At 35.9% G+C, this 26,596-nt stretch overlaps 1 protein-coding gene across 1 annotated transcript; it reads left to right on the forward strand.

Annotated features, from left to right (window-relative positions):
• On the forward strand, positions 1-26,596 carry ACTR10 (actin related protein 10). Its single transcript, XM_061429018.1, has 13 exons — positions 1-215; positions 2,634-2,706; positions 4,537-4,619; positions 6,350-6,458; positions 8,602-8,709; positions 10,428-10,495; positions 11,016-11,095; positions 16,307-16,342; positions 18,918-18,997; positions 19,075-19,148; positions 24,274-24,355; positions 25,238-25,439; positions 26,178-26,596. Exons 1-13 carry the CDS (start codon positions 139-141, stop codon positions 26,357-26,359), a joined length of 1,254 nt encoding a protein of 417 aa, XP_061285002.1. The 5' UTR covers positions 1-138; the 3' UTR covers positions 26,360-26,596.

Genomic DNA, 26,596 nt, shown 5'->3' on the forward strand with positions numbered 1-26,596 from the left:
CCGTGCGCCGCGCCCACGCGAGGTCCCCGCCGGCGCCACCGCCCGCTCGCCGTCCCCCGGCCCCGCCCCCCGAGCGCCGAGATCTATCGGCTGCCGGGGTCGGTAGGTCTCCAGGTATTTATCGGCCTGTTTGCTACCATGCCGCTGTACGAGGGCCTGGGAAGCGGCGGGGAGAAAACGGCGGTCGTGATAGATCTGGGAGAGGCTTTTACCAAGTGAGTGACTGCGTCCGGAAGGGAGGGCGGGTAGCCGAGCCCCAGGCCCAGCCCGGGTCCTCATCGCAGTCTCTGGGGCGGCTGTTTAGGCCTCCACTTCGCCCCCGGGAGCTCCGCAAATGCCGGCCCCTGTTACCTGCACCGTGGGCGATGCAAATCCCGGGGATCCGTTCGGCGGTCTGGTTCTGATTCCTAGAGAGGCCCAAGAGGCTTCGAGAGAATGGCCTTCACTGCCGCCCCTGTCGTCACCCCCAAACTGAGCGGACCCTTTGGGGTCACCTATGCAGGGGATGACAGCGATGACTTAGGCCGCGCTTATCCTAATTTTATCTCCTTAGAAAGGTGGTAGCCGAACTGTAATGCTTGATGACGGCCTTCATTATTAAACATTTATTGAACGGAGATGCTATTGGTGCTGGAAATTCAAATGTATCTTGCTTCCCAAGAGTGGGACGTCGAATTAGGAAGACTGAATACGTAACGATCCGAAACCCTGTGGACATTAGAGATCCTCTGTTGCCCACCTCCCCCCCCCCCCCCGCCCCCACAGCTTTTAGATTACGAAATTTACCATATTTTAAAAGGCAACTTGTAAACACTAGATTAGTGATTCTCATCCTTTTGGATGACATAAATCCTATTGATGACCGAAAGAAAGCCAAAAATACACAAACCTTAAAATACTTGCACACAATTTCAGGGCTTGGTGGACCATCGCAGTGGTCTGTGGACTCCAGATTTAGAACCCTTGCACTGGGCTCAAGAAAAAAGGAAAGTGACAGCCAGAATTGCATATATATAATGGAAACTGTTTGAAAAAATGTTGTATATCCCTGAATAGTGCCTGACATACAGTGTGTGTTTAATAACTATTTGTTGAACAAGTGGTCAGAAGAGCCTGTTTAAGAAATTGGAGGAAAGTCCCTGGCGGTCCAGTGGTTAGTTCTTGGTGCTTTCACTGCCAAGGGCCTGGGTTGAATCTCTGGTTGGGAAACTAAGATCCCATAAGCTACCAAGCATGGCCAAAAAAACCCGAAAAGAATTGGACATCAGGTGCTCCATAATTGGATAAACATAGTTCTTGGTTCATGATATTCTCTTACTGTTCTATGCAAGATCTTCCCACATATGCATTGTTAAATTTATTTTAAAGGTTTGTTTTAATAGCATAGTAAGTACCTTGAGGCTGACACCCAAAGATAATTACTTTAGGTATATTGAGGAAATGAGAAGTGGAATGCTAGTATATAGGAGGATGGTTATTGACAAAGACAACAGGAAAGTGATGAGATGGGTTTATGCATCCAGCCAGTGGGTTACATCCTGGAGTTTGAGGAGCACTGAAACAGGTAAACCTGGGGGTGTAGCTAAAAGAAGATGGAGAAAGCTATTTGGGAATAGGAGGAGATGAGTACTGAAAACCAGACAGGACAAAAAGAGATAATATTGAGACTGAACTTACATGGTAATCGTTTTTAACAGCATTTTTAGCAAAGTTTTGTTTTATGGGAAAACAGAAATGGAAATACTTAAATAATCAAGAAAGGAAAATATTTTTTTTTAAAAAAGGATGAAATATTTTATGCAATTTAAAAAATGATGGCAGTGAAAACTAATAGTTTGGGCAGAAGCTTATTTTATGAATTCATGTTATATGAACAGTGTGATTATAATTATGTCAGATATGCATAGTTTTAACAATAGACCAAAGGAAACTTCAGTATGGAAACTAAATAATATTAGAATGATGGAATTATGAGTAACATGAACTATAGGAATGAAATCAGAAACTGGAGTACAGACTCATGGCTGTAGAGATGTGTTACCTAAAATTCAAATAAAATTAAAAGCTGAATAGTTAATGCTACCGTAAAATAATACACTGGTTTATTTCACTAGTACTAATTCAAAGTGATTTTATTTTTTTTACCTTTAGTTTACTTATGAATGGGCTTCCCTCATAGCTCAGTTGGTAAAGAATCTGCCTGCAATGCAGGAGGCCCCGGGTTCGATTCCTCGCTGGGGAAGGTCTGCTGGAGAAGGGATAGGCTACCTGCTCCAGTATTCTAGGTCTTCCCGTGTGGCTCAACTGGTAAAGAATCCATCTGCAATACAGGAGACCTGCGTTTGACCCCTGAGTTGGGAAAGTCCCCTGGAGAAGAGAAAAGCTACCCACTCCAGTATTCTGGCCAAGAGAATTCCATGGACATCCATGGGGTTGCAAAGAGTAGGACACGACAATAGGTGATATTAACTTTTCCTTAGTTTTTTTTCCCCTTTGAATACATCAGAGATGTTTCTAGATGTTTTTGTGACCACTGCTTTGAAAAAAATACACAAAACCTTGTTTCTGTGACAAATATATAGAAAGAATGTTATAATAGTTGAATGTATATCAATTTTCTATTTTATTTGCAGATGTGGATTTGCTGGAGAAACTGGTCCAAGATGTATAATTCCCAGTGTGATAAAAAAAGCTGGCATGCCTAAGGTATTTTTTTAAAACAAATTAGCAAAATAAATGCTGTTCTGTATAATATTTTTAAATATGACTTTAAGTAAGATTGATTAGAACAGTGCTAAATGCATAGCTTAGAGTATAACCCAAGAAAACTTTTTTGATTATTTAGGTTTAATTTTGCATATCGCAAAATTTACCTACTTTAAGCATGCAGTTCAGTGATTTTTGGTAAATATATCAAGTTATGCAGCCATTACCACAGTTCAGTTTTAGAACATTTTTATCATTCTAATAAGATTTCTAATGCCTGTTTATAGTTGATCATCACTTCTACCCCACCATGGATGTTGTTTCTGTCTCTACAGATTTGCTTTTTCTATACAACTTGGATATAAATGTAATTCTATAACATTCAGAGAAAGTTTTTAAACTTAGTAAAATAATTGCATGAGCCTTGTAATGTAATTATAGAATCATTTTATTCTTACCCTGTTCAAAAATATGAGCCAGATTCTCATTTCTTTATCTGTAATTCAAAGGACCTGTGAAAAACACATTTTTTAAAAGAAACTTTCTTGCCAGAGTTAATTTTGCAGATTAGGAATTGTGGAACAATAGAAAGAATAATTTTGCATGCCATAAAATTTGCTTGTTAAAATCGAATACAGATATTTTCTACCGTAACTCACTATTTGCATTCCTGAAAAACCTCTCCTTGATTGCAAACAAAGACAGGTTTTGGGAAAAATTGGGTTGGAGCAGATAACTTAAAACCCATGTAACTTTGTAATCTGAGCCCTAGCAAAAACAAAAATTAATGCCTCAGGAAAAAATTGGAATAACGTTAAGATACAACTGAGCTGAAGGCTCTCTTGGGGATATTTAAAGTAAAATGAATAGTTGAAACTGTTGGTTGCTGGGTACTGAGACACTGAAGGTACAGAAGTGAGCTCTGAGCCGCTTGAGCTATTGTTCAGGTGGGACCAGAAAGAAATGCAGCCCAGTAAAAGGTCTTGAAAGGCTTCACTCTGGTATGGTAGCCCCTGGTACACTGGATCATTTAAACTTTTTAAAAATAAATCTGCAAGAATGCCCATTTCTGTGACCACTGAGTTGATGACTTCCTTTACCTTGATGAAGGTTATAACTCTCCTATTATCATTTCAGCTCCTCTTGCCTAATATGAACTGTACAACCTTCCTTATTATATAGACATTATTCCCTTATTTAACAAATATGAGCATATTTGTTTTCATAAAAGTGCAAGTTGTAGCAGGATGCAGTGAATGGAGCCCTGGTGATGTATTAGTGGTGACTTAGCAGCAGCAGCAGCAGTAGCCTGGTTTGGTAGTGTTTGCTTTAGTGGTAATGGTGCATGTTTTTATTTTACCACACATATTTATGAGCTGATTTACTTTGGGACTGTCCCTATATCAACTAAAAGAGACTGTCAAGTGAAGTGCTACTACAGGAGGACAAATGTCAGTGTTTTGGGACTAATTTAACAGAAACTGAACCAAGTCTGGAGTATTTGATGAAGCCTTTGATGCTTTTTAGTTGATGGTGCTTTTTGCTGATGATGCCAAAATAATGTCAGATGAAAAATGTAATGAGCACTGGTCTTTACTCACTGTGTGTACAGACTTATTCTGTAAACCAAAATGTTTTGTCATCTTGGACATGCCGGTTCTTAAAGATTTCTAATTTAAGTGATTAATCTATTTTTAATATTTACATCTATTCTAAATACAAATTGCTTTTGATTTGTTATCAGAAAATCCATTTGTAAAGTAAATAAACATGTTTAATTTGAGATTATTTTATTACTGTAAATTAATAAATCATTTTAATTTTTTATAGCCTATCAGAGTTGTACAATATAACATCAATACAGAAGAACTATATTCCTACCTAAAGGAATTCATCCATATACTATATTTCAGGTAAAATGCAATTGTGTTTTCCTTGCCCCCCTTCCCCCAGCTTTTCCTAGTGCCCATAATAGTGATATTTGGTCATATTATTTCTAATGTGAAAGAAAAGGTTAATTTCCAACTGCCATTTTAACTTTTTCATATTCAATCTTTTCAAAAGCATGTTTGAAGACTAGAAAACTGGCAAGCATAAGGAAATACTATGTCCATTAGTAAAGGGGATTGGATAATTTAATTACTGTATTAATACATCCATATCGTGAAACACTGTATTGTCAAAAAAGTTTTATATCCATATGTACTGATACAGAAATGTCTTAGATATTCTGTTAATTAAAATCTTATAGAACAGCATCTATGGGATGAATATTTCTGTTAAAATATATAAATATAAATACACAGTAATGATGGAGAAGGAAATGGCAACCCACTCCAGTATTCTTGCCTCAGAAATCCCGTGGATAGAAGATCCTGGAGGGCTACAGACCATGGAGTTGCGAGGGTTGGACACGACTTAGCAACTAAACGACAACAACACACAATAATGAAAATATACGAACTGCTGTTAGTAATAGTTTCTGGTTAGAAGAGGTATAAGGTATTTTTGTACTTTCCAAGTTATAAACTTCTATAATATTTGGAGTCTTGTGAGTGTATACTACTTTTGTAGCTTAAAAAAAGAACACATCCTTTTAATTACTCAAGTTAATATTCATAATAGGGTTTAGTTTTTGTTTTCTGAGATAAATGAATTAATATATGTAAATTTCCTGACACAGTACGTGGCATATAATAAGAGATCAAAAATGTTGTCTTTCTGTGGCATATATATTGATATATATACAATGGAATACTTCTCAGCCGTAAAAAAGAATGAAATTTTGCTATTTGTAGCAACATGGATGGATTTGAACGGCATAATGCCAAGTGAGGGCTTCCCTGGTGGCTCAGACAGTAAAGAATCTGCCTGCAATGCAGGAAACCTGGGTTTGATCCTTGAGTCAAGAAGATCCCCTGGAGAAAGGAATGGCTGCCCACTGCAGTATTCTTGCCTGGAAAATTCCATGGACCGAGGAGCCTGGGGGGCTACGGTGCTTGGGGTCACATAGAGTTGGACATGACTGAGTGACTAACAAATGCAAAGTGAAGTAAGTCAGATAGAAAGACAAATGTTGTATGTTATCACTTCTTTGTGGAATCTAAAAAATACAACAAACCAGTGAATATAACTGGAGAAGGAAATGGAAACCCACTCCAGTGTTCTTGCCTGGAGACAGGGGAGCCTGGTGGGCTGCCATCTATGGGGTCGCACAGAGTCGGACATGACTCAAGCGACTTAGCAGCAGCAGCAGCAGCAGCAGCAGTGAATATAACAAAAAAGAAGCAGACTGACAGACACAGAGAACAAACTAAAGGTTATTAGTGGGGCAACATAGGGGTAGGGGAGTTGGAGGCACAAACGTTTGGGTGTATGATAGGCTCAAGGCTATACTGTACAACATAGGGAATATAGCCAATATTTTGTAATAATTGCAAATGGAAAATAACCTTTAAAAATTGAATAAAGAAATTTATAACATGAAAATAGCGATAAACGTCTTTCGTGGATCATAAAATGAAGATATCTTTTTGTTATAAAGCTTCTTAAGTGAAAATGGTACAGTTTCTTTAACCTTAACAAATTGCATTATGTAAAAAAATACAAACTTTTAAAATTGTTAAAAACTATCATTTTTCAGGCATCTATTGGTGAATCCCAGAGACCGCAGAGTTGTGGTTATCGAGTCTGTATTATGTCCTTCCCACTTCAGAGAGACACTCACTCGTGTTCTTTTCAAGTATTTTGAGGTACCTGTTTTTTATGTTGTTTTTAGTAGGTACTCAAAGCTTAAACTAAAAGGTCCTCATTTTTTTTCCTTTGTTGAAAAGAGGAATTGGATGACAAAATAAACTGACCATCTGTTTTCTTTGTATGGTTATTTCATGCATAATTAGCATTTTATCTAATACGTAGATAATTGGATAATTGAAGGTTCCTATTTATTGCTCTTTCTCTTACTTATTTTACTACAGGTTTTAAGTTTTGGGTTTGTTTTTTTTTTTTTTCTCCTGAAATGAAAACTTCTTTGGTGAAGTTTATGATATTTTTCTTCCAGGTCTCTCTAGTTTTTCATTTTTTAGGTATGCTGACTGTTCTAAATTTTCCAGCTCTTTCATTTTCATTTCATAGGCTTTAAATTCCTAGAAATGAATTCAAATAATGTCTCCCATAGAGTAAGTGGACAATGCCAGGAATGACTCTTAGATCTTGATATTAGTGATATTATTCATAACTATCATTTTATATGAGTTAAGTAAGATTATTTTAAAGACCAAAATTATGACATAAGATGATTACATTTCATAGTAGGCCAAAATCTTTATTGTTTAACATTTAAAAAATTTTTGCCTTGCAAATTTAAAGTTTTTTTAGCAAGAGTGTATAAAATGTGTACAATATATAAGAAACTGAGCACATAAAAATGGAATTTTCATATATTCTACCGAATACAAAATATATCAAAAATCACAATTTATTTATGAGATAAGGGCAGTTAATTTTTCTAAGTTATAATTTAGTAGGACAGATACAGAGAAACAGGTTACATACCCTCCTATACTTAACTGTACATACCCTATACATACCCTATACCCTATACATACCCTCCTATACTTAAATCAGGAATTTGGTTTGCAGTAGAGAGAATGCAAAACATAATAAGAAGTTACTTCAGCTCTTATCTAAATAAAATAGATGATTTTCTGTATTTTTACTGGGACTTAGCATTTGAGTTTTGTTTGTTAGTGTTCTTATCTAGTATATTATCAGAATACCTGCTGTACTTAGGCAAGGGAAATATATCCATTATTTTGTTTGCTATTTGGTTATGATGGACTTCCATATTTTGATTGAATTTGGCAGGATTTTCACTGAAAAGTGTCACTTAGAACTAAGGATTTTTGTAGTTCTTCACTTTTGTTTTTAACTATTATAACATTTAAAAAATATAATTCATATTATAAACTTTGTGAGTAAGGACAGTCAAGAATTCTTTTTCTCTATTTCTATTTCAACCATTTTATAGCACTAAATAAAGAATTAACTGATTTACTTGAATTCACACATAATCAAAATATACTGTAATACACAAAAACATTCTTTGAGTTCTATAAGTTGTTTCATTTTGAAATGACACTTATAAAGCATTTCTATTAACTCAGTTCTTTCTCTTTTGGAAGAAAAACTGAAAACAATAAAGGGATGGTCCAGAAACATACATTCAAAGAAAATGCTAAATTCAAAAAATAAAGAGATATCTTTACCATCATTTGAGTTGTGTTTATGTTAGTGTTCTTATCTGGTATAGATAGAAACAGAGAAATTGGATGGGGAACACATGTACACCCATGGCTGATTTATGTCAGTGTGTGGCAAAAACCACTACAGTATTGTAAAATAATTAGCCTCCAACTGAAATAAATAAATAAATTAAAAAAGAAATCAAGAAAAAAAAAATTCCTAAAATTAAATCAATTAGTGCTTCACACAACCTGTTCACACAACCCGTGTGCACAGGCTGAGCAAAAAAAAAAAAAAAAAAGGTAAAAACATCTCTTTATTTTTTAAATTTAGCATTTTCTTTGAATGTGTGTTTCTGGACCATCACTTTATTATTTTCGGTTTTTCTTCCAAAAGAGAAAGAACTGAGTTAATAGAAATGTTTTATAATTGTCATTTCAAAATGAAACAACTTGTAGAACTTAAAGAATGTTTTTGTGTATTACAGTATATTTTGATTATGTGTGAATTCAAGTAAATCAGTTAATTCTTTATTAGGTGCTAGAAACTGGTTGAGTAAGTATCATAATTATGAATTTTTTCAAATATATTTGAAATGTAAAGGAAACGCCTTCAACTACTGACTTTCATTCTGGTTTTGTTGTTTTCTAGGTTCCGTCTGTCTTGCTTGCTCCAAGTCATCTAATGGCTCTTCTTACACTTGGGATAAACTCTGCCATGGTCCTAGATTGTGGATATAGGGAGAGCCTGGTGTTACCTGTATCTTTTTTGTAAACCAGCTAATTTTGCAGTTTTTACTCTAGTTTGAAATAATTAGTTAGGCTTATTACAAATTGTTTTTGTTGCATCACGCTATTTTGGATTATCATGTACAAATATGATATATGTGGGAAAAATTTACAGGATTTTGAGATTTAGATGTACTTTCTGTAGAAATTGTCATTATGGCTTGATCCCAGTATATACTCCAGAGATCAGACCTAGCATCAAAGAAGTTGGATAGGATAGTCAAGTTTTAAGATAAGTCATATGAAGAGTGATTGGAAACAAATGAGAAAGTTAAATCAAGAAAAATTAAAACTTAATGACAACATGAGAACTGCCTTCAAAAAACTGAAGGGCTCACTGTCGAAAAGTAAATTCCTTTTTTTCCTCTCAATTTCCTGAGGCTATCATGGGGACAGTATGGCATAGGGTTTGTGAGTTTGGGGTTTGGAATCAAATACATAAGTTTAAGTCTCAGCTAAGCTTTCTAGTTGTATGATGTTGGGCAAGTGGCTTACTCTCCCCTTGGCCCAGGTTTCCTCATCTGTGAAATGGGAATTAAAATAATTGCACCTCATAGGGGTATTGTGTGACTAGAGTGAGATAATATGTGTAAAGTATTTAGTATAGAACCTGGAACATAACTTACGCAGTAAGTGCTATAGTTTTTGTATCATATGCCATAGGGAAGAACTCCCTAGTAATTTCAGCTGTTACAAAATGAAATTACTGACTATAAACTGGTCTATTCTCAGTCATTAAATGAATTTAAGTATAGGTATAAATATTTCTTACAAGCGTTAGAGTAGATATTTGCTACATTTGAAAAGGAATTTGAAGTGCGTAAGTGCGAAACTTGGAATTTTGAGATCTATATGTGTGTTTGTTAGAAGAAATAATCATGGGAAGGAAATCAAGGATCATTAGCTGCTCAGGAACTGAATTAGGCAATAGCTTTTTAAAATAGAAAGTATTTCGTGTGTAAGTCTCATAACAAAAAGTATTATTATATAAGTGAGAAGCTGAAAGTTGAGATAGGTGGCTGACCCAAGTTAATAGAAGTGTACAGCAAGATACAAACCCATGTTAGTTTTCAAAGCCAGTGTTCCTACCCATAGACTTTTTGCTTTTCATAAATAATGTACTTTATAAAACATCAGAAAAAACAACATGTAAAATAAGGTAGCAAATCCATAGTACAATATCGTTCACTGTTCTCTCAGCTCTAATAGAAATACAGTGTGAGACATGAAATTTAAAATTTTTCTAAGAGCTACAAAGTTTACAAATACAAATGAAGGAGATGAAATTAGTAGTGTATTTAGTCCAATATATTTAAAATATTATCATTTAAATATATAATTAACATAATTATAATGGAATATTTTACAGGTTTTTTTTTTTTTTTACTGTTTTCTAAATTTGTTGTGGAATTTATTCTTATAGTGTATCTTAGTTCAGACCAGCCATATGTGGACAGTGGCTACTTTTTTGGACACCCAGGCTCTAACAGATGAGTTCTCTGTGTGTGTTGTTTACCATGTATTTGTATGTATATGTTTAGCTATTTTCTTTGGAGAAGAAAAAAAGACTGATTTTTCTGTAACTCCTTAAAGAATTTAGCCGGCCAAGCTGATATAGAATAATAGTGCAGAGGTGAGGGAAACACATTTTTACCTCCTCAACTAGTAATATCCTTGACTACCTTATAGATATATGAAGGAATCCCAGTACTAAATTGTTGGGGAGCACTCCCCTTAGGAGGAAAAGCTCTTCACAAGTAAGTTTCCTGGCATTTAGCACATTGCTTCACCTGTACCAAAAAAGCAGATGTTAAAGAAATAAAAAACAAACAAAAAGTAACAACAACAAAAAAAAGATGCTACTTTTTTGACAGTGATCAATAGAAGACTTGTAATGTGGACATTCATTGTTATTTATTCCATTCTTTACTTCTCTGGCGGCTCAGACGGTAAAAGCGTCTGCCTACAAAGCGGGAGACCTGGGTTCAATCCCTGGGTCAGGAAGATCCCCTGGAGAAGGAAATGGCAACCCACTCCAGTACTCGTGCCTGGAAAATCCCATGGACGGAAGAGCCTGGTAGGCTACAGTCCATGGGGTCGCAAAGAATTGGACACGACTGAGCGACTTCACTTTATTAACCTTGAGTATGTTCATCTTTTAAGGGTAAAACCACTGTTATTTAAAGCATCATGTTCTGTTATGAAGTAAAAGTATTAAATAGAAAAAGGATATCAATTGCAATATTTTAATTACAGTAACTTTTTTTTCTTCTTCAGGGAGTTGGAAACTCAACTGTTGGAACAATGTACTGTTGACACAGGTGCTGCTAAAGAACAGAGCCTTCCCTCTGTGATGGGTAAAATCATTTTAATCTAAGAGTGGTTTACATTCAACTCATTTCCCCCCCCCCACACTGCATACTTACTCTCATTTTCTCACATCACTCTGATGTCCTGGCTCCAATTACAAGGTCATTATTGAGCTGTTGTTAATCACCAGATCTAGTAGTTAAATTTTAAAAATTCTTTCCAGAACTTTTAACATCATGGATTATCATATACTCTCTTTTTAAAAAAAAATTTTATTGAAGTATAGTTGATTTACAATGTTATATTAATTTCTGCTGTGTAGCAAAGTGACTCAGTTATACATATATATATATATCTTTTTTCATATGGTTTATCACAAGATATTGAATATAGTTAACCCTAACCCTAACCCACTCCAGTACTTTTGCCTGGAAAATCCCATGGACGGAGGACCCTAGCGGGCCGCAGTCCATGGGGTCGCTAAGAGTCGGTCACGACTGAGCGACTTCACTTTCACTTTTCACTTTCATGCATTGGAGAAGGAAATGGCAAGCCACTCCAGTGTTCTTGCCTGGAGAATCCCAGGGACGGGGGAGCCTGGTGGGCTGCCGTCTATGGGGCACAGAGTCGGACACGACTGAAGCGACTTAGCAGCAGCAGCAGTACCATACAGTAGGACCTTGTTATTTATCCATTTTGTATGTACTAGTTTGCATCTGGATCGTCATATACTCCTGATACTACTTTCCTTAGCTTTCAGGACTTTTCTTCCTTTGTGGTTTTCTTTTAGTTCTCCAACTATTCCTTCCTAGTTTGCTCTGCTCTTTCTTTCCCTGCTGATATTCTTCTAGGGATCCATTTTTTGTTCCTTTTTTTCTCCTACTGGCTTTTTAAACGTGATCTCATGTGTTCCCATAACTTCAGCTACATCTATATGCTGTTGATTCTTAACTGTATCACTGAGCCTGGCCCTTCTAAACTTCATGTTTTCAGCTCATTTTAGATAGAAACTACATATGCCTCTAGGCATCTCAAACTTAAGGCTTCTAAAAGTAAACACATTATCTCTTCCCCTAAATTCATTCTAACAAATCATTGTTGGATTATTTCTTTCTGAGCTCACATTTTAGAAAACTAGTGTATCAATCCTTTGAATTCTTCCTCAGAAATCTGTTTTTTGTCTTGTTTTTTTTTTTTTTTCTGTCCTCCATAACACGGAACATTTGAAAACAAAGACATTGTAAACTAGGTCCTCATTGCTTCTTTCTTGGAGCCTACTCTTTGGACCCATTTAGTCTATTTCATACTCTTGCCAGGAATAACTTTCACAGAATTAATTTGATTACATTCTTTTGCTTGAGAATTTTTGCTGGTCCCCACAGGTTAAAATCCAAATTATTGGTTTGATACACATGTTTCTTTACAATCCAACTTTATTCTACCCTTTAACTTTAACTTAGGTTTAGCTTTAACTACTAAACTCAACCCTTTGCACCTTATTTCAGCTGTAGTAAATTTCTTACCTCTTCCAGGCTATATTCCTGGCACCGTTGTTCTTCCATAACCCCATGCCTTCATTTATACTGTTTCTTTACCTGGAATGTTTTTCTTTACCTATTTGAGTTTTTTATCTATCTCCTTGACAGAAAGGTCATTTAAATTATGAAGCCTTCCTCATTTCCCTAAGCAGAATAAATTACTCCCCTCTCTGTTACACCCTCAGCAGTATTAATTATAGTATATTTTAACTTTTTCTGTCAGTAGACTTTGAGAATCCCTGTCTTGTTTATTTTTCAAGCGCCTGGACGTTGAATAAATGTTGGAAAGAGAAGGGCAGGTTGTTAGGACTTTTATCCTTACATGTATTGTTTCCTGTTGTCTTTAGATAGTTAAGATAATAGCATTCTTTATTCTGTAGATCAGATTGTTATTCATCCATTCCAGATAAACTTTGTTACCTTTTTAGTGTAGTTTAATTTAGCATCCCAAGATTTTTTTCTTTTTGGTTCATGGCATGTGGGATCTTAGTTCCCCAACCAAGGACATGAACCCATCCCCCTGCAGTGAAAGCACAGAGTCTTAACCACTGGATACCAGGGAAGTCCCCCAAGATATTTTAAATAAAAGTCTTCATTAAAATTGACCTTAATATGTCCTTAAAATTCTGAACTGTGTGTTCTTAGACACTTTCTCTTTTTTTAAAATCTTTAATTGAAGGATATTTGCTTTACAGTGCTGTCTTGGTTTCTGCCATACATCAACATGAATCAGCCATAAATATACATATTTCCCCTCTCTGTTGAACCTTTCTCCTACCCCTATCCCACCCCTCACCTCTAGGTTGTCACAGCACCGGGTTTGAGCTCCCTGTGTCATACAGCACATTCCCACTGGCTGTCTGTTTTACATTTGGTGATGTGTATTTATCATTGCTGCTTCTCAGTTTGCCCCACCTTCTCCTTCCACTCCTGCATCTACAAGTCTGTTCTTTATGTCTGCCTCTCCGTTGCTGCCATGCAAATAAGTTCATCAGTACCCTTTTTCTAGATTCCATATGTATACACATTGATATGTGGTATTTTTCTCCTTTTGACTTACTTCACTCTGTGTAACAGGCTCTAGGTTCATCTAGCTCTCTAGAACTGACTCAAATTCATTCTTTTTTATGGCTGAGCAATATTCCGTTGTATATATGTACCACAACTTCTTTATCCATTCATCTGTTGATGGACATCTAGGTTGGACACCCTTTTCTTAACCAACTGTCTTGAAGTCTGATTCTAATCTTTCCTTCTAATATGCCCCCAAATCTTAACTCTGTCATCGTAAGCCATATATTCCCCATAGTTGAGGAATTAAATCATATCACTGTTTGCTGAAGGATTCACTTAGAAGGGAGGCTCCCCTGATGGCTCAGACAGTAAAGAATCTGCCGGCAATGTAGAAGACTCAGGTTTCATTCTGGGTCAGGAAGGTCCCCTGGAGAAGGGAGTGGCTATCCATTCTAGTATTCTAACCTGGAGAATCATGGACAGAGGAGCCTGGCGGGCTACAGGCCATGGGATCGCAGAGAGTTAGACAAAACCGTGTGACTAACACTTTTACTTTCCACTTAGGATCAGAAATGCAAATATATTTTAAATATCTCTTATCATGGTTCTGACAAAGATTAGATCTAAGTCCTACATATACTTGGGTATCCTTAAGTGACCTCTTTATTTAGTATTTAGAACCTTGTTCAAAAAAGAATGAATATACTCACTTAAAACTTACAAAGACTAAATACATTAATTTAAAAAGTATAGTTGAAAAGTAAATTATATGTAAAATATTATACATATTATTCTAAATTAGCTGAAATTTAAATATGACTTTTCAAAGCCAGAGCCAATGAATGCCTCATTTGCAGTGTTTAAATGGCTGTGATTAAACCGCTAAGATTGAGAAGCTCCTTCCCAAAGCCAGCATCTACTCCTAACTAAAATAAGCCTTTTATTTTCAAGCTTGCCTTCCATGTTGCCTAGAGAAAACTTTCTCACATTACCAAATGTCTTTGGCACATGTTGGAGTTCATTTGAATTTTCCTAGAGAGAGTTTAGCACATGTGAAATGTTACAGTTTTTAGCACTTATTCTTAAATTTGTACATTCTTTATAATCTAGTTACATTTCTCTCATCTATATATAGCCAGGTTTAAATTGATTTGGAAATCTTTATATTCTCCATGGGATAAATTTTAACATTTAACATTCAGATCAGATCAGTTGCCCAGTTGTGTCCGACTCTGCGACCCCATGAATCGCAGCACGCCAGGCCTCCCTGTCCATCACCAACTCCCGGAGTTCACTGAGACTCACGTCCATCGAGTCAATGATGCCATCCAGCCATCTCATCCTCCGTCGTCCCCTTCTCCTCCTGCCCCCAATCCCTCCCAGCAATCAGAGTTCCCAGCAACTCTTCGCATGAGGTGGCCAAAGTACTGGAGTTTCAGCTTCAGCATCATTCCTTCCAAAGAAATCCCAGGGCTGATCTCCTTAGGAGTCTTCAAACTTTTTGATCACACACTGGCCTCACCAGTAAAAAAAATTTTGAGTATATACCTGCAATACATACTTACATTTATACTAATTTATAAAGTTTATGTATATCATTATTACTGTATTATGAAACACACAAGAATTTGGAAAGGACCAATAAAGGACCAATATAATACCTTTATTATAATAAAGGTAAAATAATAATTCCAAATTCATATTTACGAATGGTAAATTTTTTTGCTCCCTCTTAAAAAATTTGTGATTAAATAGTTTATTAATTTTTAAAGATTATGGCTTAACATCTTAAAGATGTGGTTTTTAATTTTAATTCTTTCAGTAACAGACAAGATATGTAGCTCCAGATGGAAGAAGTGCATGATTACCCTTACTAAATCATGGTTCCTTTTATAGCTATAAGTTTCTGTCTTCCTTGACATAAATAATTTGTTCTTACAAATTAATGAGACTTTTTACATATTTAACAATGGATTAAAAATTCTGAGTTTCAAAGATTCTAAATTTTTGAGTCTGACTTGGAAAACTCGATTTATTGGCAACAAAATTACATAACAATGATAACATATCCAAACATTATCTTTTAAAATCTTTCTAAAATTTTGAAGAAATCTATATAATAGGTACTTTCTCACTCATTTTTTTAAAAATCACGTTTACCTTGAAGAAAAAAATTGTCTATGCATGATTCTTTTTACAAATATGCATAAAGTTAGTATGTCACTCACTGACAGTCATTCATTATCATAGGAAAGATAAGCCAACTTGAAACTTCCCTTTTTGTAAAAGAAAAGTACGTAGCTCATTTTTAAGCCTTACTATTTCTTGTAAGTACTTTAACACAAGATAACCAGCAAATCTTTTTATGGTAAAAAAGATTTCCTTGGTCAGTTCCTATCCAATGCCATTTATTTTGCTATATTTTTAAGGTCTTTTTTTTTTTTTTTAATCAAATTTATGAGTATTAGTCACATTCTTTAGTACTTTGTGTACATCTGGCTTCAACTTCTGTGCTTTGGCTTGACTTTGAATGCTGACATTTCCTCCCTTTTTAGGGAGGAACCTGATTTTTCTATTTGTCTTTTAAAAAAAATTATAGTACTTTTTAATAGTTTGCTGAAATGGAAAATGGAAATGTGAGTGCAATTTAATAGACTTTTTCTGCTTATTAAAGTTCTATAGTTGTAAATAAAATTTCTGTTTTAGGTTCAATTCCAGAAGGTATCTTGGAGGACATTAAAGGTAAACTAAGTTCCTATTTTTTTTCCTTTCATCATTAAATATTCATTTGGAGGGCATGTTTCTAAGTATTTGTACAGATACAAAATGTATTAAATTTATAATGCAGTAACCTAAAACTACTTAACATATATCCTGTGGAATAATATATATAAAATTTTGGTTTTTCTTCAGATTTGTGGAAGCTTTTGGCATTATTTATTTTTTTTAATTTGGCCACACCACCAGCTTGTGGGATCTTAGTTCCCTGACCAGGGATGGAACCCAGGCCCTCGGCAGTGAGTGCACAGTTCTAAGCACTAGACTTCCTGAGAATTCCCTTTTGGTATTACTTTTAATGTACTAGTAAAGAAACTTCTCAGTGATAGAGATACAGAGTTACTAGGGAATTAGTAGTTTTCACAGTATGAATTAACAATTATACTGCTTATGGAAACTACTGATTTTATGTTTAGCTTTTTTTTTTCCTTAGTATTTTAAATGCATTTTTATAATGTTAAAAAAATCATTTTACTGACTTCAGAAATTCTACAGTTGGGTAAATATATTAGATTCACTTTAATAAGATACATTATTAATGTTCCTCCTTTGCTAGAGTATATTTTTATGATAATGTTTAAATTGAGTTTTCTGGTATCTTGATTCACTGAAAGGAAATCAGTTAAACTATAGCGTTCTTCATTATTAAGTGTCATGTAAAATTAATACTCTAGAATGTTTAATAGAGAATTAGACAATAATGAATTTTAAAATTAAATGGGACCTGGAGATATTCTGGTACAGCTGGGTCCCTGAGATATTAAATGATTTGTTCATTGTCACACAATAGGTAAGGTGAGAGCTAGGGCTGCAAAATAGATCTTGTTCTTCATTATATTGCTTACTTATGTGGCATAATTATCTAAAACCTCTTCAGTTATTATAAAACTTCAGTCATTTCTTCATTATTTTTGCAGAAGCTCAAATAATAGAGGAAATATCTCAAGTGAAATGAATAGTTTCTCTTCCATTCTTCCAGTCCTATTCTCCATAATGTAACAGTTGATAACTTCTTGGAATATTTCTTTCCATATAGCCTCCAACTTGTGAAAAGAAGTTTACATTAGCCAGGCAAACATCAGATTGGCAAAAATTTGAAAGATAGACATTTAGTGTTGGTGAGATTGGGAAAATTAATATATTGCTATTAATAAGAATTGAAAACTAACCTTTTTGGAAGGCACTCTGGCATATTTATAAAAATGGAAAGATATGCATCCTCTGCAAGAGGGAATGCGGAATGAAATTTGATGCCTTCATCATAAGGATTACCATATGGCTTTTTATTTATTTATTGGGTACCCCAGGTGGGACCCATATAACTTTTAAAAAGGAGGAGATAGATGTATTGATTTGGAAGGGTATCAATAATATATGAAGGGAAAAAGCATGTTGCTGGAAAATATGTGTAGTAGGAACCCATTTATATTAAAAACAAATATGCAATATGTACACTTAACTCTCACAAACTTCCTATGTTACTTATGTAATACCTAAGTTTTTTCAATTAGTTTAAAATCCTTAAGTGTAATTTATCTGTTCTTGGGTTTTTAATTCAATGAATTTAGTTTCCTTAAAGAACACCTTCATATGCTAAGTATGTAAGATGTTGAGCATCTGAGTATTCACATTTCTTAAATAGTTAATGAAGACTTAAAGTTGTAACTTGAGCACCAGCTTACTGTAAGTCAAAGTATAGTTGACTTACAGTATCTCAGGGAATAGCAGACTGATTCAGTTATATATATTCTTTCTCTTTTCTTTTTTTTTTTTTGCCACACCATGAGGTATGTGAGATCTTAGTTTCCCGACCAGGGATCAAACCTGTGCCTCCTGCATTGGGAGCACAGAGTTTTAACCACTAGATTGCCAGGGAAGTCCCCAGTTATGCATCTTCTTTTTCAGAATCTTTCCCATTTAGGTTATTACAAGATATTGCATATAGTCCCTTGTGCTATACAGTAGGTTCTTGGCATATTTTAGATTCTTAACAAGTATATTTTGAATTAGTAAATGTAAAGAATTTTGTATAATATAATGTTATGTCAACATGTTTTGTAAGTAACCAAATCATTAGATTTCTTGCTCTCAATGTCAGTTTTGTCCCTTCTTGAAAAAATTTTTTATTTCTTACCTATTTGTGAAAATAATTTGAAGCCACTTATTATAAAAGGTACTTTGCAGCAGAAATAATATTTAAAAGAATAAATGTTCAAAGTGAAAAAAAGGTGATGTAGTGTGCAAAGAGGGAGGAAAAACCGTAAACTAAAGAGTGTTACTGTAGCTAAGGCCAAAATTTAGCTTTGTGTTCTGACCAACCAAGATTTTTTTTAATGTGGCTTTGTGGCAGGAAAATGTCTTATGATTCTGTAGTGAATGAAAGCTTTTTAGATGTGAATAAATTGTAAGCTAACTAAAGACAGAGTTAGTTTATAAAATTGGAAAGAACAGATGATTAACATGTTTACTTGAATAGAATTGTTTTAACTGGAACATTGACTCAATCACAAACCGTAATGATGTCTCCTTTTCTTTTAAGTGCGCACTTGCTTTGTTAGTGATCTGAAGCGTGGACTAAATATCCAGGCAGCAAAATTTAATATTGATGGGAATACTGAGGTAAGCTGAAAAAGAAATGTATATCCTTTTTGCAGGTTGTATTTTGTTTACTTATGCCTGTGATATTTATATTTCAGCGTCCCTCACCACCCCCAAATGTTGACTACCCATTAGACGGAGAGAAGATTTTACATGTCCTTGGATCAATCAGGTTAGACCTTAATTTTTACAAGCAAAATAATGAACTAAAATAAATTTTTGGCCTTAATATTTTTGAAGCCTTTAGTATTATTAATTTACTAAGTATGTGTTTTTCATTAAGCTTCATCATTCATCACTGGGGCTTCCCTGGTAGCTCAGATGGTAAAGCATCTGCCTGCAATGCAGGAGACCCAGGTTCAATTCCTGGATCAGGAAGATCCCCTGGAGAAAGAAATGGCAACTCATTCCATTATTCTTGTCTGGAAAATCCCATGGACAGAGGAGCCTGGCCAGCTACAATCAATGGGGTCGCAAAAGAGTCGGACACGACTGAGTGACTAACACACTTTATCATTATTTTTATTATTCAACTTTTTAAAAGTTAAAAAAAATTTTTTTTCTGTTCTTCAGAGTAATTCAGAATTAGCCATTCTTTGAGTTGGAGGATAAAGTATGATACTTTAAAACAGGGTTCATCAAACTTTAAAAAAAAATTTTATTTATTTCTGACGGTGCTGAGTCTTCGTTGCTGTGCGGGCTTTTCTCTAGTTGCAGCGTGTGAGGGCTACTCTCTAGTTGCAGTGTACTCACTGTGGTAGCTTCTCTTGTTGCAGAGCACAAGTTCGAGGGCGCATGGACGTCAGTAGTTGTGATACACAGGCTTGGCGTTTGTGGCTCCCAAGCTCTAGTGCACACTCTCAGTAGTTGTGGTGCATCTGCTTAGTTGCTCTGCAGCATATGGGATCTTCCTGGACCAGGGACCAAACTGGTGTCTCCTACATTGGCAGGCAAGTTCTTTACCACTGAGCCACCAGGAAAGTCCTCAGACTTTTTCTATAAAGGACCAAATGCTAAATACCTTAGGCTTTGTGGGCCATATGGTCTCTTTTGCAACTACTTTGCTCTACAGTTGGAGTGCAAAATCAGCCGTGTGTGTGTGTGTGTGTGTGTGTGTGTGTGTGTGTGTGTGTTTTCAGTCACGTCCAATTCTGTGCGACCCTACGGACTGTAGCCCACTTGGCTCCTCCTAATGACTTTCCAGGCAAGAATACTGGAGTGGGTTGCCATTTCCTCCTCCAGGAGATCTAGGGAGTATGTAAATGAGTAAGCATGACTTGGATTCCAGTAAAACTTTAACAAAAACATACAGTGACTGGTTTTAGAAAAGGCAGAGGAACCAGAGATCCAATTGCCAACATCCGCTGGATCATGGAAAAAGCAAGAGCGTTCCAGAAAAACATCTATTTCTGCTTTATTGACTATGCCAAAGCCTTTGACTGTGTGGATCACAATAAACTGTGGAAAATTCTGAAGGAGATGGGGGTACCAGACCACCTGACCTGCCTCTTGAGAAACCTATATGCAGGTCAGGAAGCAACAGTTAGAATTGGACAAGGAACAACAGATTGGTTCCAAATAGGAAAAGGAGTACGTCAAGGCTGTATATTGTCACCCTGCTTATTTAACTTATATGCAGAGTACATCATGAGAAACGCTGGGCTGGAGGAAGCACAAGCTGGAATCAAGATTGCCGGGAGAAATATCAATAACCTCAGATATGCAGATGACACCACCCTAATGGCCGAAAGGGAAGAAGAACTAAAAGAGCCTCTTGATGAAAGTGAAAGAGGAGAGTGAAAAAGTTGGCTTAAAGCTCAACATTAAAAAAACTAAGATCATGGAATCTGGTCCCATCACTTCATGGGAAATAGATGGGGAAACAGTGGAAACAGTGTCAGACTTTATTTTTGGGGGCTCCAAAATCACTGCAGATGGTGATTGCAGCCATGAAATTAAAAGACACTTACTCCTTGGAAGGAAAGTTATGACCAACCTAGACAGCATATTCAAAAGCAGAGATATTACTTTGCTAACAAAGGTCCGTCTAGTCAAGGCTATGGTTTTCCCAGTGGTCATGTATGGATGTGAGAGTTGGACTGTGAAGAAAGCTGAGCGCCGAAGAATTGATGCTTTTGAACTGTGATGTTGGAGAAGACTCTTGAGAGTCCCTTGGACTGCAAGGAGGTCCAACCAGTCCACCCTAAAGGAGATCAGTCCTGGGTGTTCATTGGAAGGAATGATGCTAAAGCTGAAACTCCAATACTTAGGCCACCTCATGTGAAGAGCTGACTCATGGGAAAAGACCCTGATGCTGGGAGGGACTGGGGGCAGGAGGAGAAGGGGACGACAGAGGATGAGATGGCTGGATGGCATCACTGACTCTATGGACATGAGTTTGGCTAAATTCCAGGATTTGGTGATGGACAGGGAGGCCTGGCGTGTTGCGATTCATGGGGTTGCTAAGAGTCGGACACGACTGAGGGACTGAATTGACTGACTGACAGTGACTGGTTTTGACTTACAGGCCATAGTTTGCTGATTCCTGTTTTAAAATACTGTCTAGTTAGAAAGAATTCATTCTTCCAAAGGTACTAAATCTTTAGGACCAGTTAGTAATTCACCTTTTTATTATTTATTTTTCAATCTGATGATGCAGTGTAAGTTGCCAAGAACTTACATAATCATGCTGGTAACAATGTAATTTTTGTTCATACCCAAGCTATATGAAATTTGTATTATAAAAGTTTCATCTGTAAAATATTAGATCAGAAGATGCACAGAAAAGAATTACAGAAATATGGAAGATCCTGTTAAGATTTTGAGATAATTAGCATAGAGTTTGAGATTCAAAAAGGATTTACATAAACATACAGATGTTAAATATAGTAGATTGGGGAAAAAAAAGTGAGAATGTAATACTCTTTGATAGTAACTTTTTATCATTTTACCTCTTATTTAAATTATTTTCACTAATTTACTGTTTTAAAATTTCTCCTGTTTACTGGAGCCCAGAATAAGAAATGAAGAAAATGAGTGTTTATTTTCTACCCTACTGTTTCATTGCTTAAGTGTGTGCATGCTCAGTCACCCATTTGTGTCCAACTTTTTGTGACCCCATGGACTGTAGCCCACTAGGCTCCTCTGTCTGTGAAATTTCCCAGGCAAGAATACTGGAGTGGGTTGTTATTTCCTTCTCCAGGGCATCTTCCTGACCCAGGGAGAGAACTTGTGTCTCTGCATTGGCATGTGAATTCTTTACTACTGAGCCACTCAGCAGCCTTCATTTCTTAAATACTACTTGTAAAATTATGTCTTTTCAATATCACATTAACTGACAAAGATTTGGAAAAAGAAAACTGATGCTTCGTAAGTATTCAGCTCAGCTGGCAGAAGCAACAGTGTGCAGGCCTAGAGGCAGGTGGCTAACCATGAGTGACTGAGTGTTCAGCACGCTTAGGCCTCAGTATCCTGTACTCATAAGATGGGCAGTAGGCAAGTATGTTGAATATCAGGAAGAGAATTTTATGTTTTGAAAAAGATTCAAAAAAACTTCAGTATGCATAGTGTGGTTCAAATTTTATTTTAACAGTATATGTATATTTATATATATAGTTTTATATTGCATTGGTTAGGGTTCAGTTTGATTACCAGATATCCAAACCTGAAAATACTGGCTTCAACATGATAGAATTTGTCTTTCACTTAAAAGAAGTTCAGAAGTAGATCGTCCAAAGTTGGTATAAAAATTGCCACCAGGGACCCAAGTTTCCTTCCACTCATCATCTTTGGGGGCATAGCCCTTGTTCTTGGGTTCCAGGGTGGTTGCTGGAGTTAGCTACTACATGTGTTTTCCAAGCATGCAGTCCTAGGAAGGGAAAGAGAAAAGTGCCTTCTCTCCTTGTAAAGGAGACTTTCTACCAGTCCCAACTACCACTTTTGCCTCCATCTCATTGTCTGGTGCTTAGCTACATTCTGCTGCAAGAGAGGCTGTTAAATATAGTATTTCAACTGGGGAGGGGCTTTGTATCCAGCTTAAAATGGAGTTTTATCTTTTTTTTAATTTTCAAATAATTATAGATTCACAGGAAGTTGGCAAAGGTAGTATAGATAGGTCCTATGTAACTCCTTAAAGTTTCTCCCAATGGTTACATCTTAGATAACCATAATACAATATTAAAACCAGTAAATCTGCATTGGTACAATGTGTATATATTGTTCTGTGATTTTATCACGTGTAGGTTTCTCATTCACCACCACCACAATCAAGGCAGAGAAATATTACATCACAACAAAGATTTTCCTTGTGCTACCAAAAACAGAGTTTTTTTAATTTGAGAATGAACAGGAAAATGAGTATTTTATTAGGCAACTAATGGCACCCCACTCCAGTACTCTTGCCTGGAAAATCCCATGGACGGAGGAGCCTGGTGGGCTCCAGTCCATGGGGTCGCTGAGGGTCGGACACGACTGAGCGACTTCACTTTCACTTTTCACTTTCATGCATTGGAGAAGGAAATGGCAACCCACTCCAGTGTTCTTGCCTGGAGAATCCCAGGGACGGCGGAGCCTGATGGGCTGCTGTCATGGGGTCGCACAGAGTTGGACACGACTGAAGCGACTTAGCAGCAGCAGCAGCCATCTTTGCCACGTATTGTTTTGACCAACAAAGAAATACTTTTGGCCGGGTGGGGTAAGGTTTGTTTTTAAATCTGTTGTATCACTATTGATCTATTTGTTGAATTCCATTAACTTTTACAGACTTTCAGTCCTTTTTGTTATTAGGTTTAAGGTGGACAAAATATATGTAAATCTATACATGTGTGTGTCAGTTGCTCAGTCATGTTCAACTTTTTGCCACCCCATGGACTATGTTGCCTTCCAGGTTCCTCTGTCCATGGGATTCTCCAGGCAAGAATACTGGTGTAGGTTGCCATTCCCTTCTCCAGGAGCTGTTCCGAACCCAGGGATTGAACTGGGGTCTCCTGCATTGCAGGTAGACTCTACTGTTTGAGCCCCTAGGGAAGCCCCCAAAATCTATACATAGTGATAGTTATAGCTAGTATTTAGGGCATACCTTGTATGTGCCAGGCGCTGTTCTGTTAAGTCATTGAATCTTTATTGCAACACCTGTGAGTCAAGTACTGTTATTCTTCTCATTTACAAATGCAGACACCTTGTGTCCTAATCACCACTCTACATTCACATAGTACTGGTACTTAAAAATATATCTGTAGACCTATTGTACTGTGTTGTGTTCTGTGATGCCAACAAAACACTGTTCTTAATCTCATTAGAGATTCTGTTGTGGAGATCCTTTTTGAGCAAGATAATGAAGAGAAATCAGTTGCCACTTTAATATTGGATTCCCTTATGCAGGTATTTTTATTTTGTAAATGGTTTCTTTTTATGACTACAGTCCTTTATAAAGAATTTTTTAAAATATGTATTTTTAATTTTAGCCATTGGTTACATTTTTTATCTTTTATGTGAAGTTTTACTGAGTTTTACTTTAGACTGAGATATGGTACCGACAGCATTTCAAACCCAGGGTAGTTTGTGCTGTAGATGTATCATGCATTCTTTTCCATGATAACAATACCAGATTTTTATTATGTACTGAGTAGTTTCTTCACATGCACGTTTGTGTAGTATTAAGGTTTTCATTCCACAGGGTATATATGTCTCTTTTTATGTAATGACTGTGGAGCCATAGAACTCCTGTAAAATACTTTGGGAGATATTATCTACTTCTCCCACTCTACCTGGGGACTTTTTTGAAAATCATAACATCAGTGAAGGACTTTAACATTCCTGATGCTTAGAGAGAACTCTTGTGGAAACAGTTTTTCCAAGAATTTTATCTTACCTCTTGACAGCTAACTCTGGATATCATGGCAATAGTACCTTCGAAAAATTAGGTTTCCACAAAAAGTAATTTCTTATTATGTTCTTTGCTCAACTCAGACATTCTACCCTGAAAATGAGAATATTCCCATATTACTACTATATGCCCTCTGGAATTTAAAATTCTACACTATTAGCTTTTAAATCTTTAAGGATTTATTTAAGTACATGGTAATGTTATCATGGTGGTATATTTGTCACATGAAAAAATCCCTTGTTAAAGAATGCTTGCTGTGACCCTTTTTTGTGATAAAAATGATCACCTAATAATCTGTATATTTTCCTAAATTCAGTCAGGCATTATTTATACAGTTAAAGTTAATTCTTTTTTTTTTTTCTTCTTTCTATTAACAGTGCCCAATAGACACCAGGAAGCAGCTAGCAGAGAATTTGGTAGTCATAGGTGGCACGTCTATGTTGCCAGGTTTCCTTCACAGACTACTTGCAGAAATAAGGTATTTGGTAGAAAAACCAAAATATAAAAAAACGCTTGCCACCAAGACATTCCGAATTCATACTCCACCTGCAAAGGCTAATTGTGTAGCATGGCTGGGAGGTAAGATTTTTTTTTTAAATTTTGTTTGTTCTGGCCTTATCTTGCAGCTTGCAGAATCTTACTTGCCTGACCAGGAATTGAACCCAGACCCCCAGAAGTGGAAGTGAAGAGTCCTAACCACTAGACCACCAGGGAATTCCCAAGAATTTCATTTTTTAAAATAATGATTATATAGTAAATGGTTCCTGAATGACATTACTAATGGTTATAGATGATTCATTATTAGAAATTGCCTACTTAGTTAATAGAACAATTAATTAATCAATTTTCTTTGACCATTTACTTTTCCTTACATTATTGATTTTCAGAATTATGTGTCTATTTTCTCTTAGCATTTGCACTTTGATTTTTTAAAAATGAACTCCTCTCCATTAAAGTCATCCCACGTATAGAGTTTTGGCTAAGAAAACTAAGATTATTATTTATTTTGTGTACAGAGTTGAAAATATTTCCACCGTACTCTACCTGTATTTAAACATAGTAACACAGTAATTTTCACTATAATCTAGTTTAGGCCATTTAAGTTATTTTCAACACAAGAGTTATGGCTTACCCGGTTTTTCAAAATATAGGATATAGAACAGCTTAACTGGAATTAATCTGAAGACTGTGAATATGCTTTACTGAATTTTACCCATTCTCTCTTGTCATATAATGAAGTGGATATATGTGTACATAAAATTTTCCAGTAAAAGTTTTCATATCAGCTATAAATTTTTTATTTTTTTTACCACACAGGAGCTATTTTTGGAGCACTTCAAGACATACTTGGGAGCCGTTCAGTCTCAAAGGATTATTATAACCAGACAGGCCGTATACCTGATTGGTGTTCTCTTAATAATCCACCTTTAGAAATGATGTTCGATGTTGGGAAGAATCAGCCTCCTCTGATGAAGAGAGCATTTTCCACTGAGAAATGAAAGTTTGATTAAAATTCAGCTTTGCTTCAAGTATCTCATCAATTAGAAGCAAATTGTACAAAGTATATAGAATGCTGTTAGAGACGACTTTAGTAGAAGTGAAAGCATTTCTGTAATTATTTGTCACATTAATATTTAATCATTTTGACTGGTTTCTCTTATATAATGGTAGAATGGTAGCTGATGCTTATGAAATTAGTTGTATTTATATCAATAAAATATACTAAAGCGGTTTCA

The sequence above is a fragment of the Bos javanicus genome, chromosome 10 (genome assembly GCF_032452875.1).
Source record: "Bos javanicus breed banteng chromosome 10, ARS-OSU_banteng_1.0, whole genome shotgun sequence".
Classification (NCBI taxonomy): domain Eukaryota; kingdom Metazoa; phylum Chordata; class Mammalia; order Artiodactyla; family Bovidae; genus Bos; species Bos javanicus.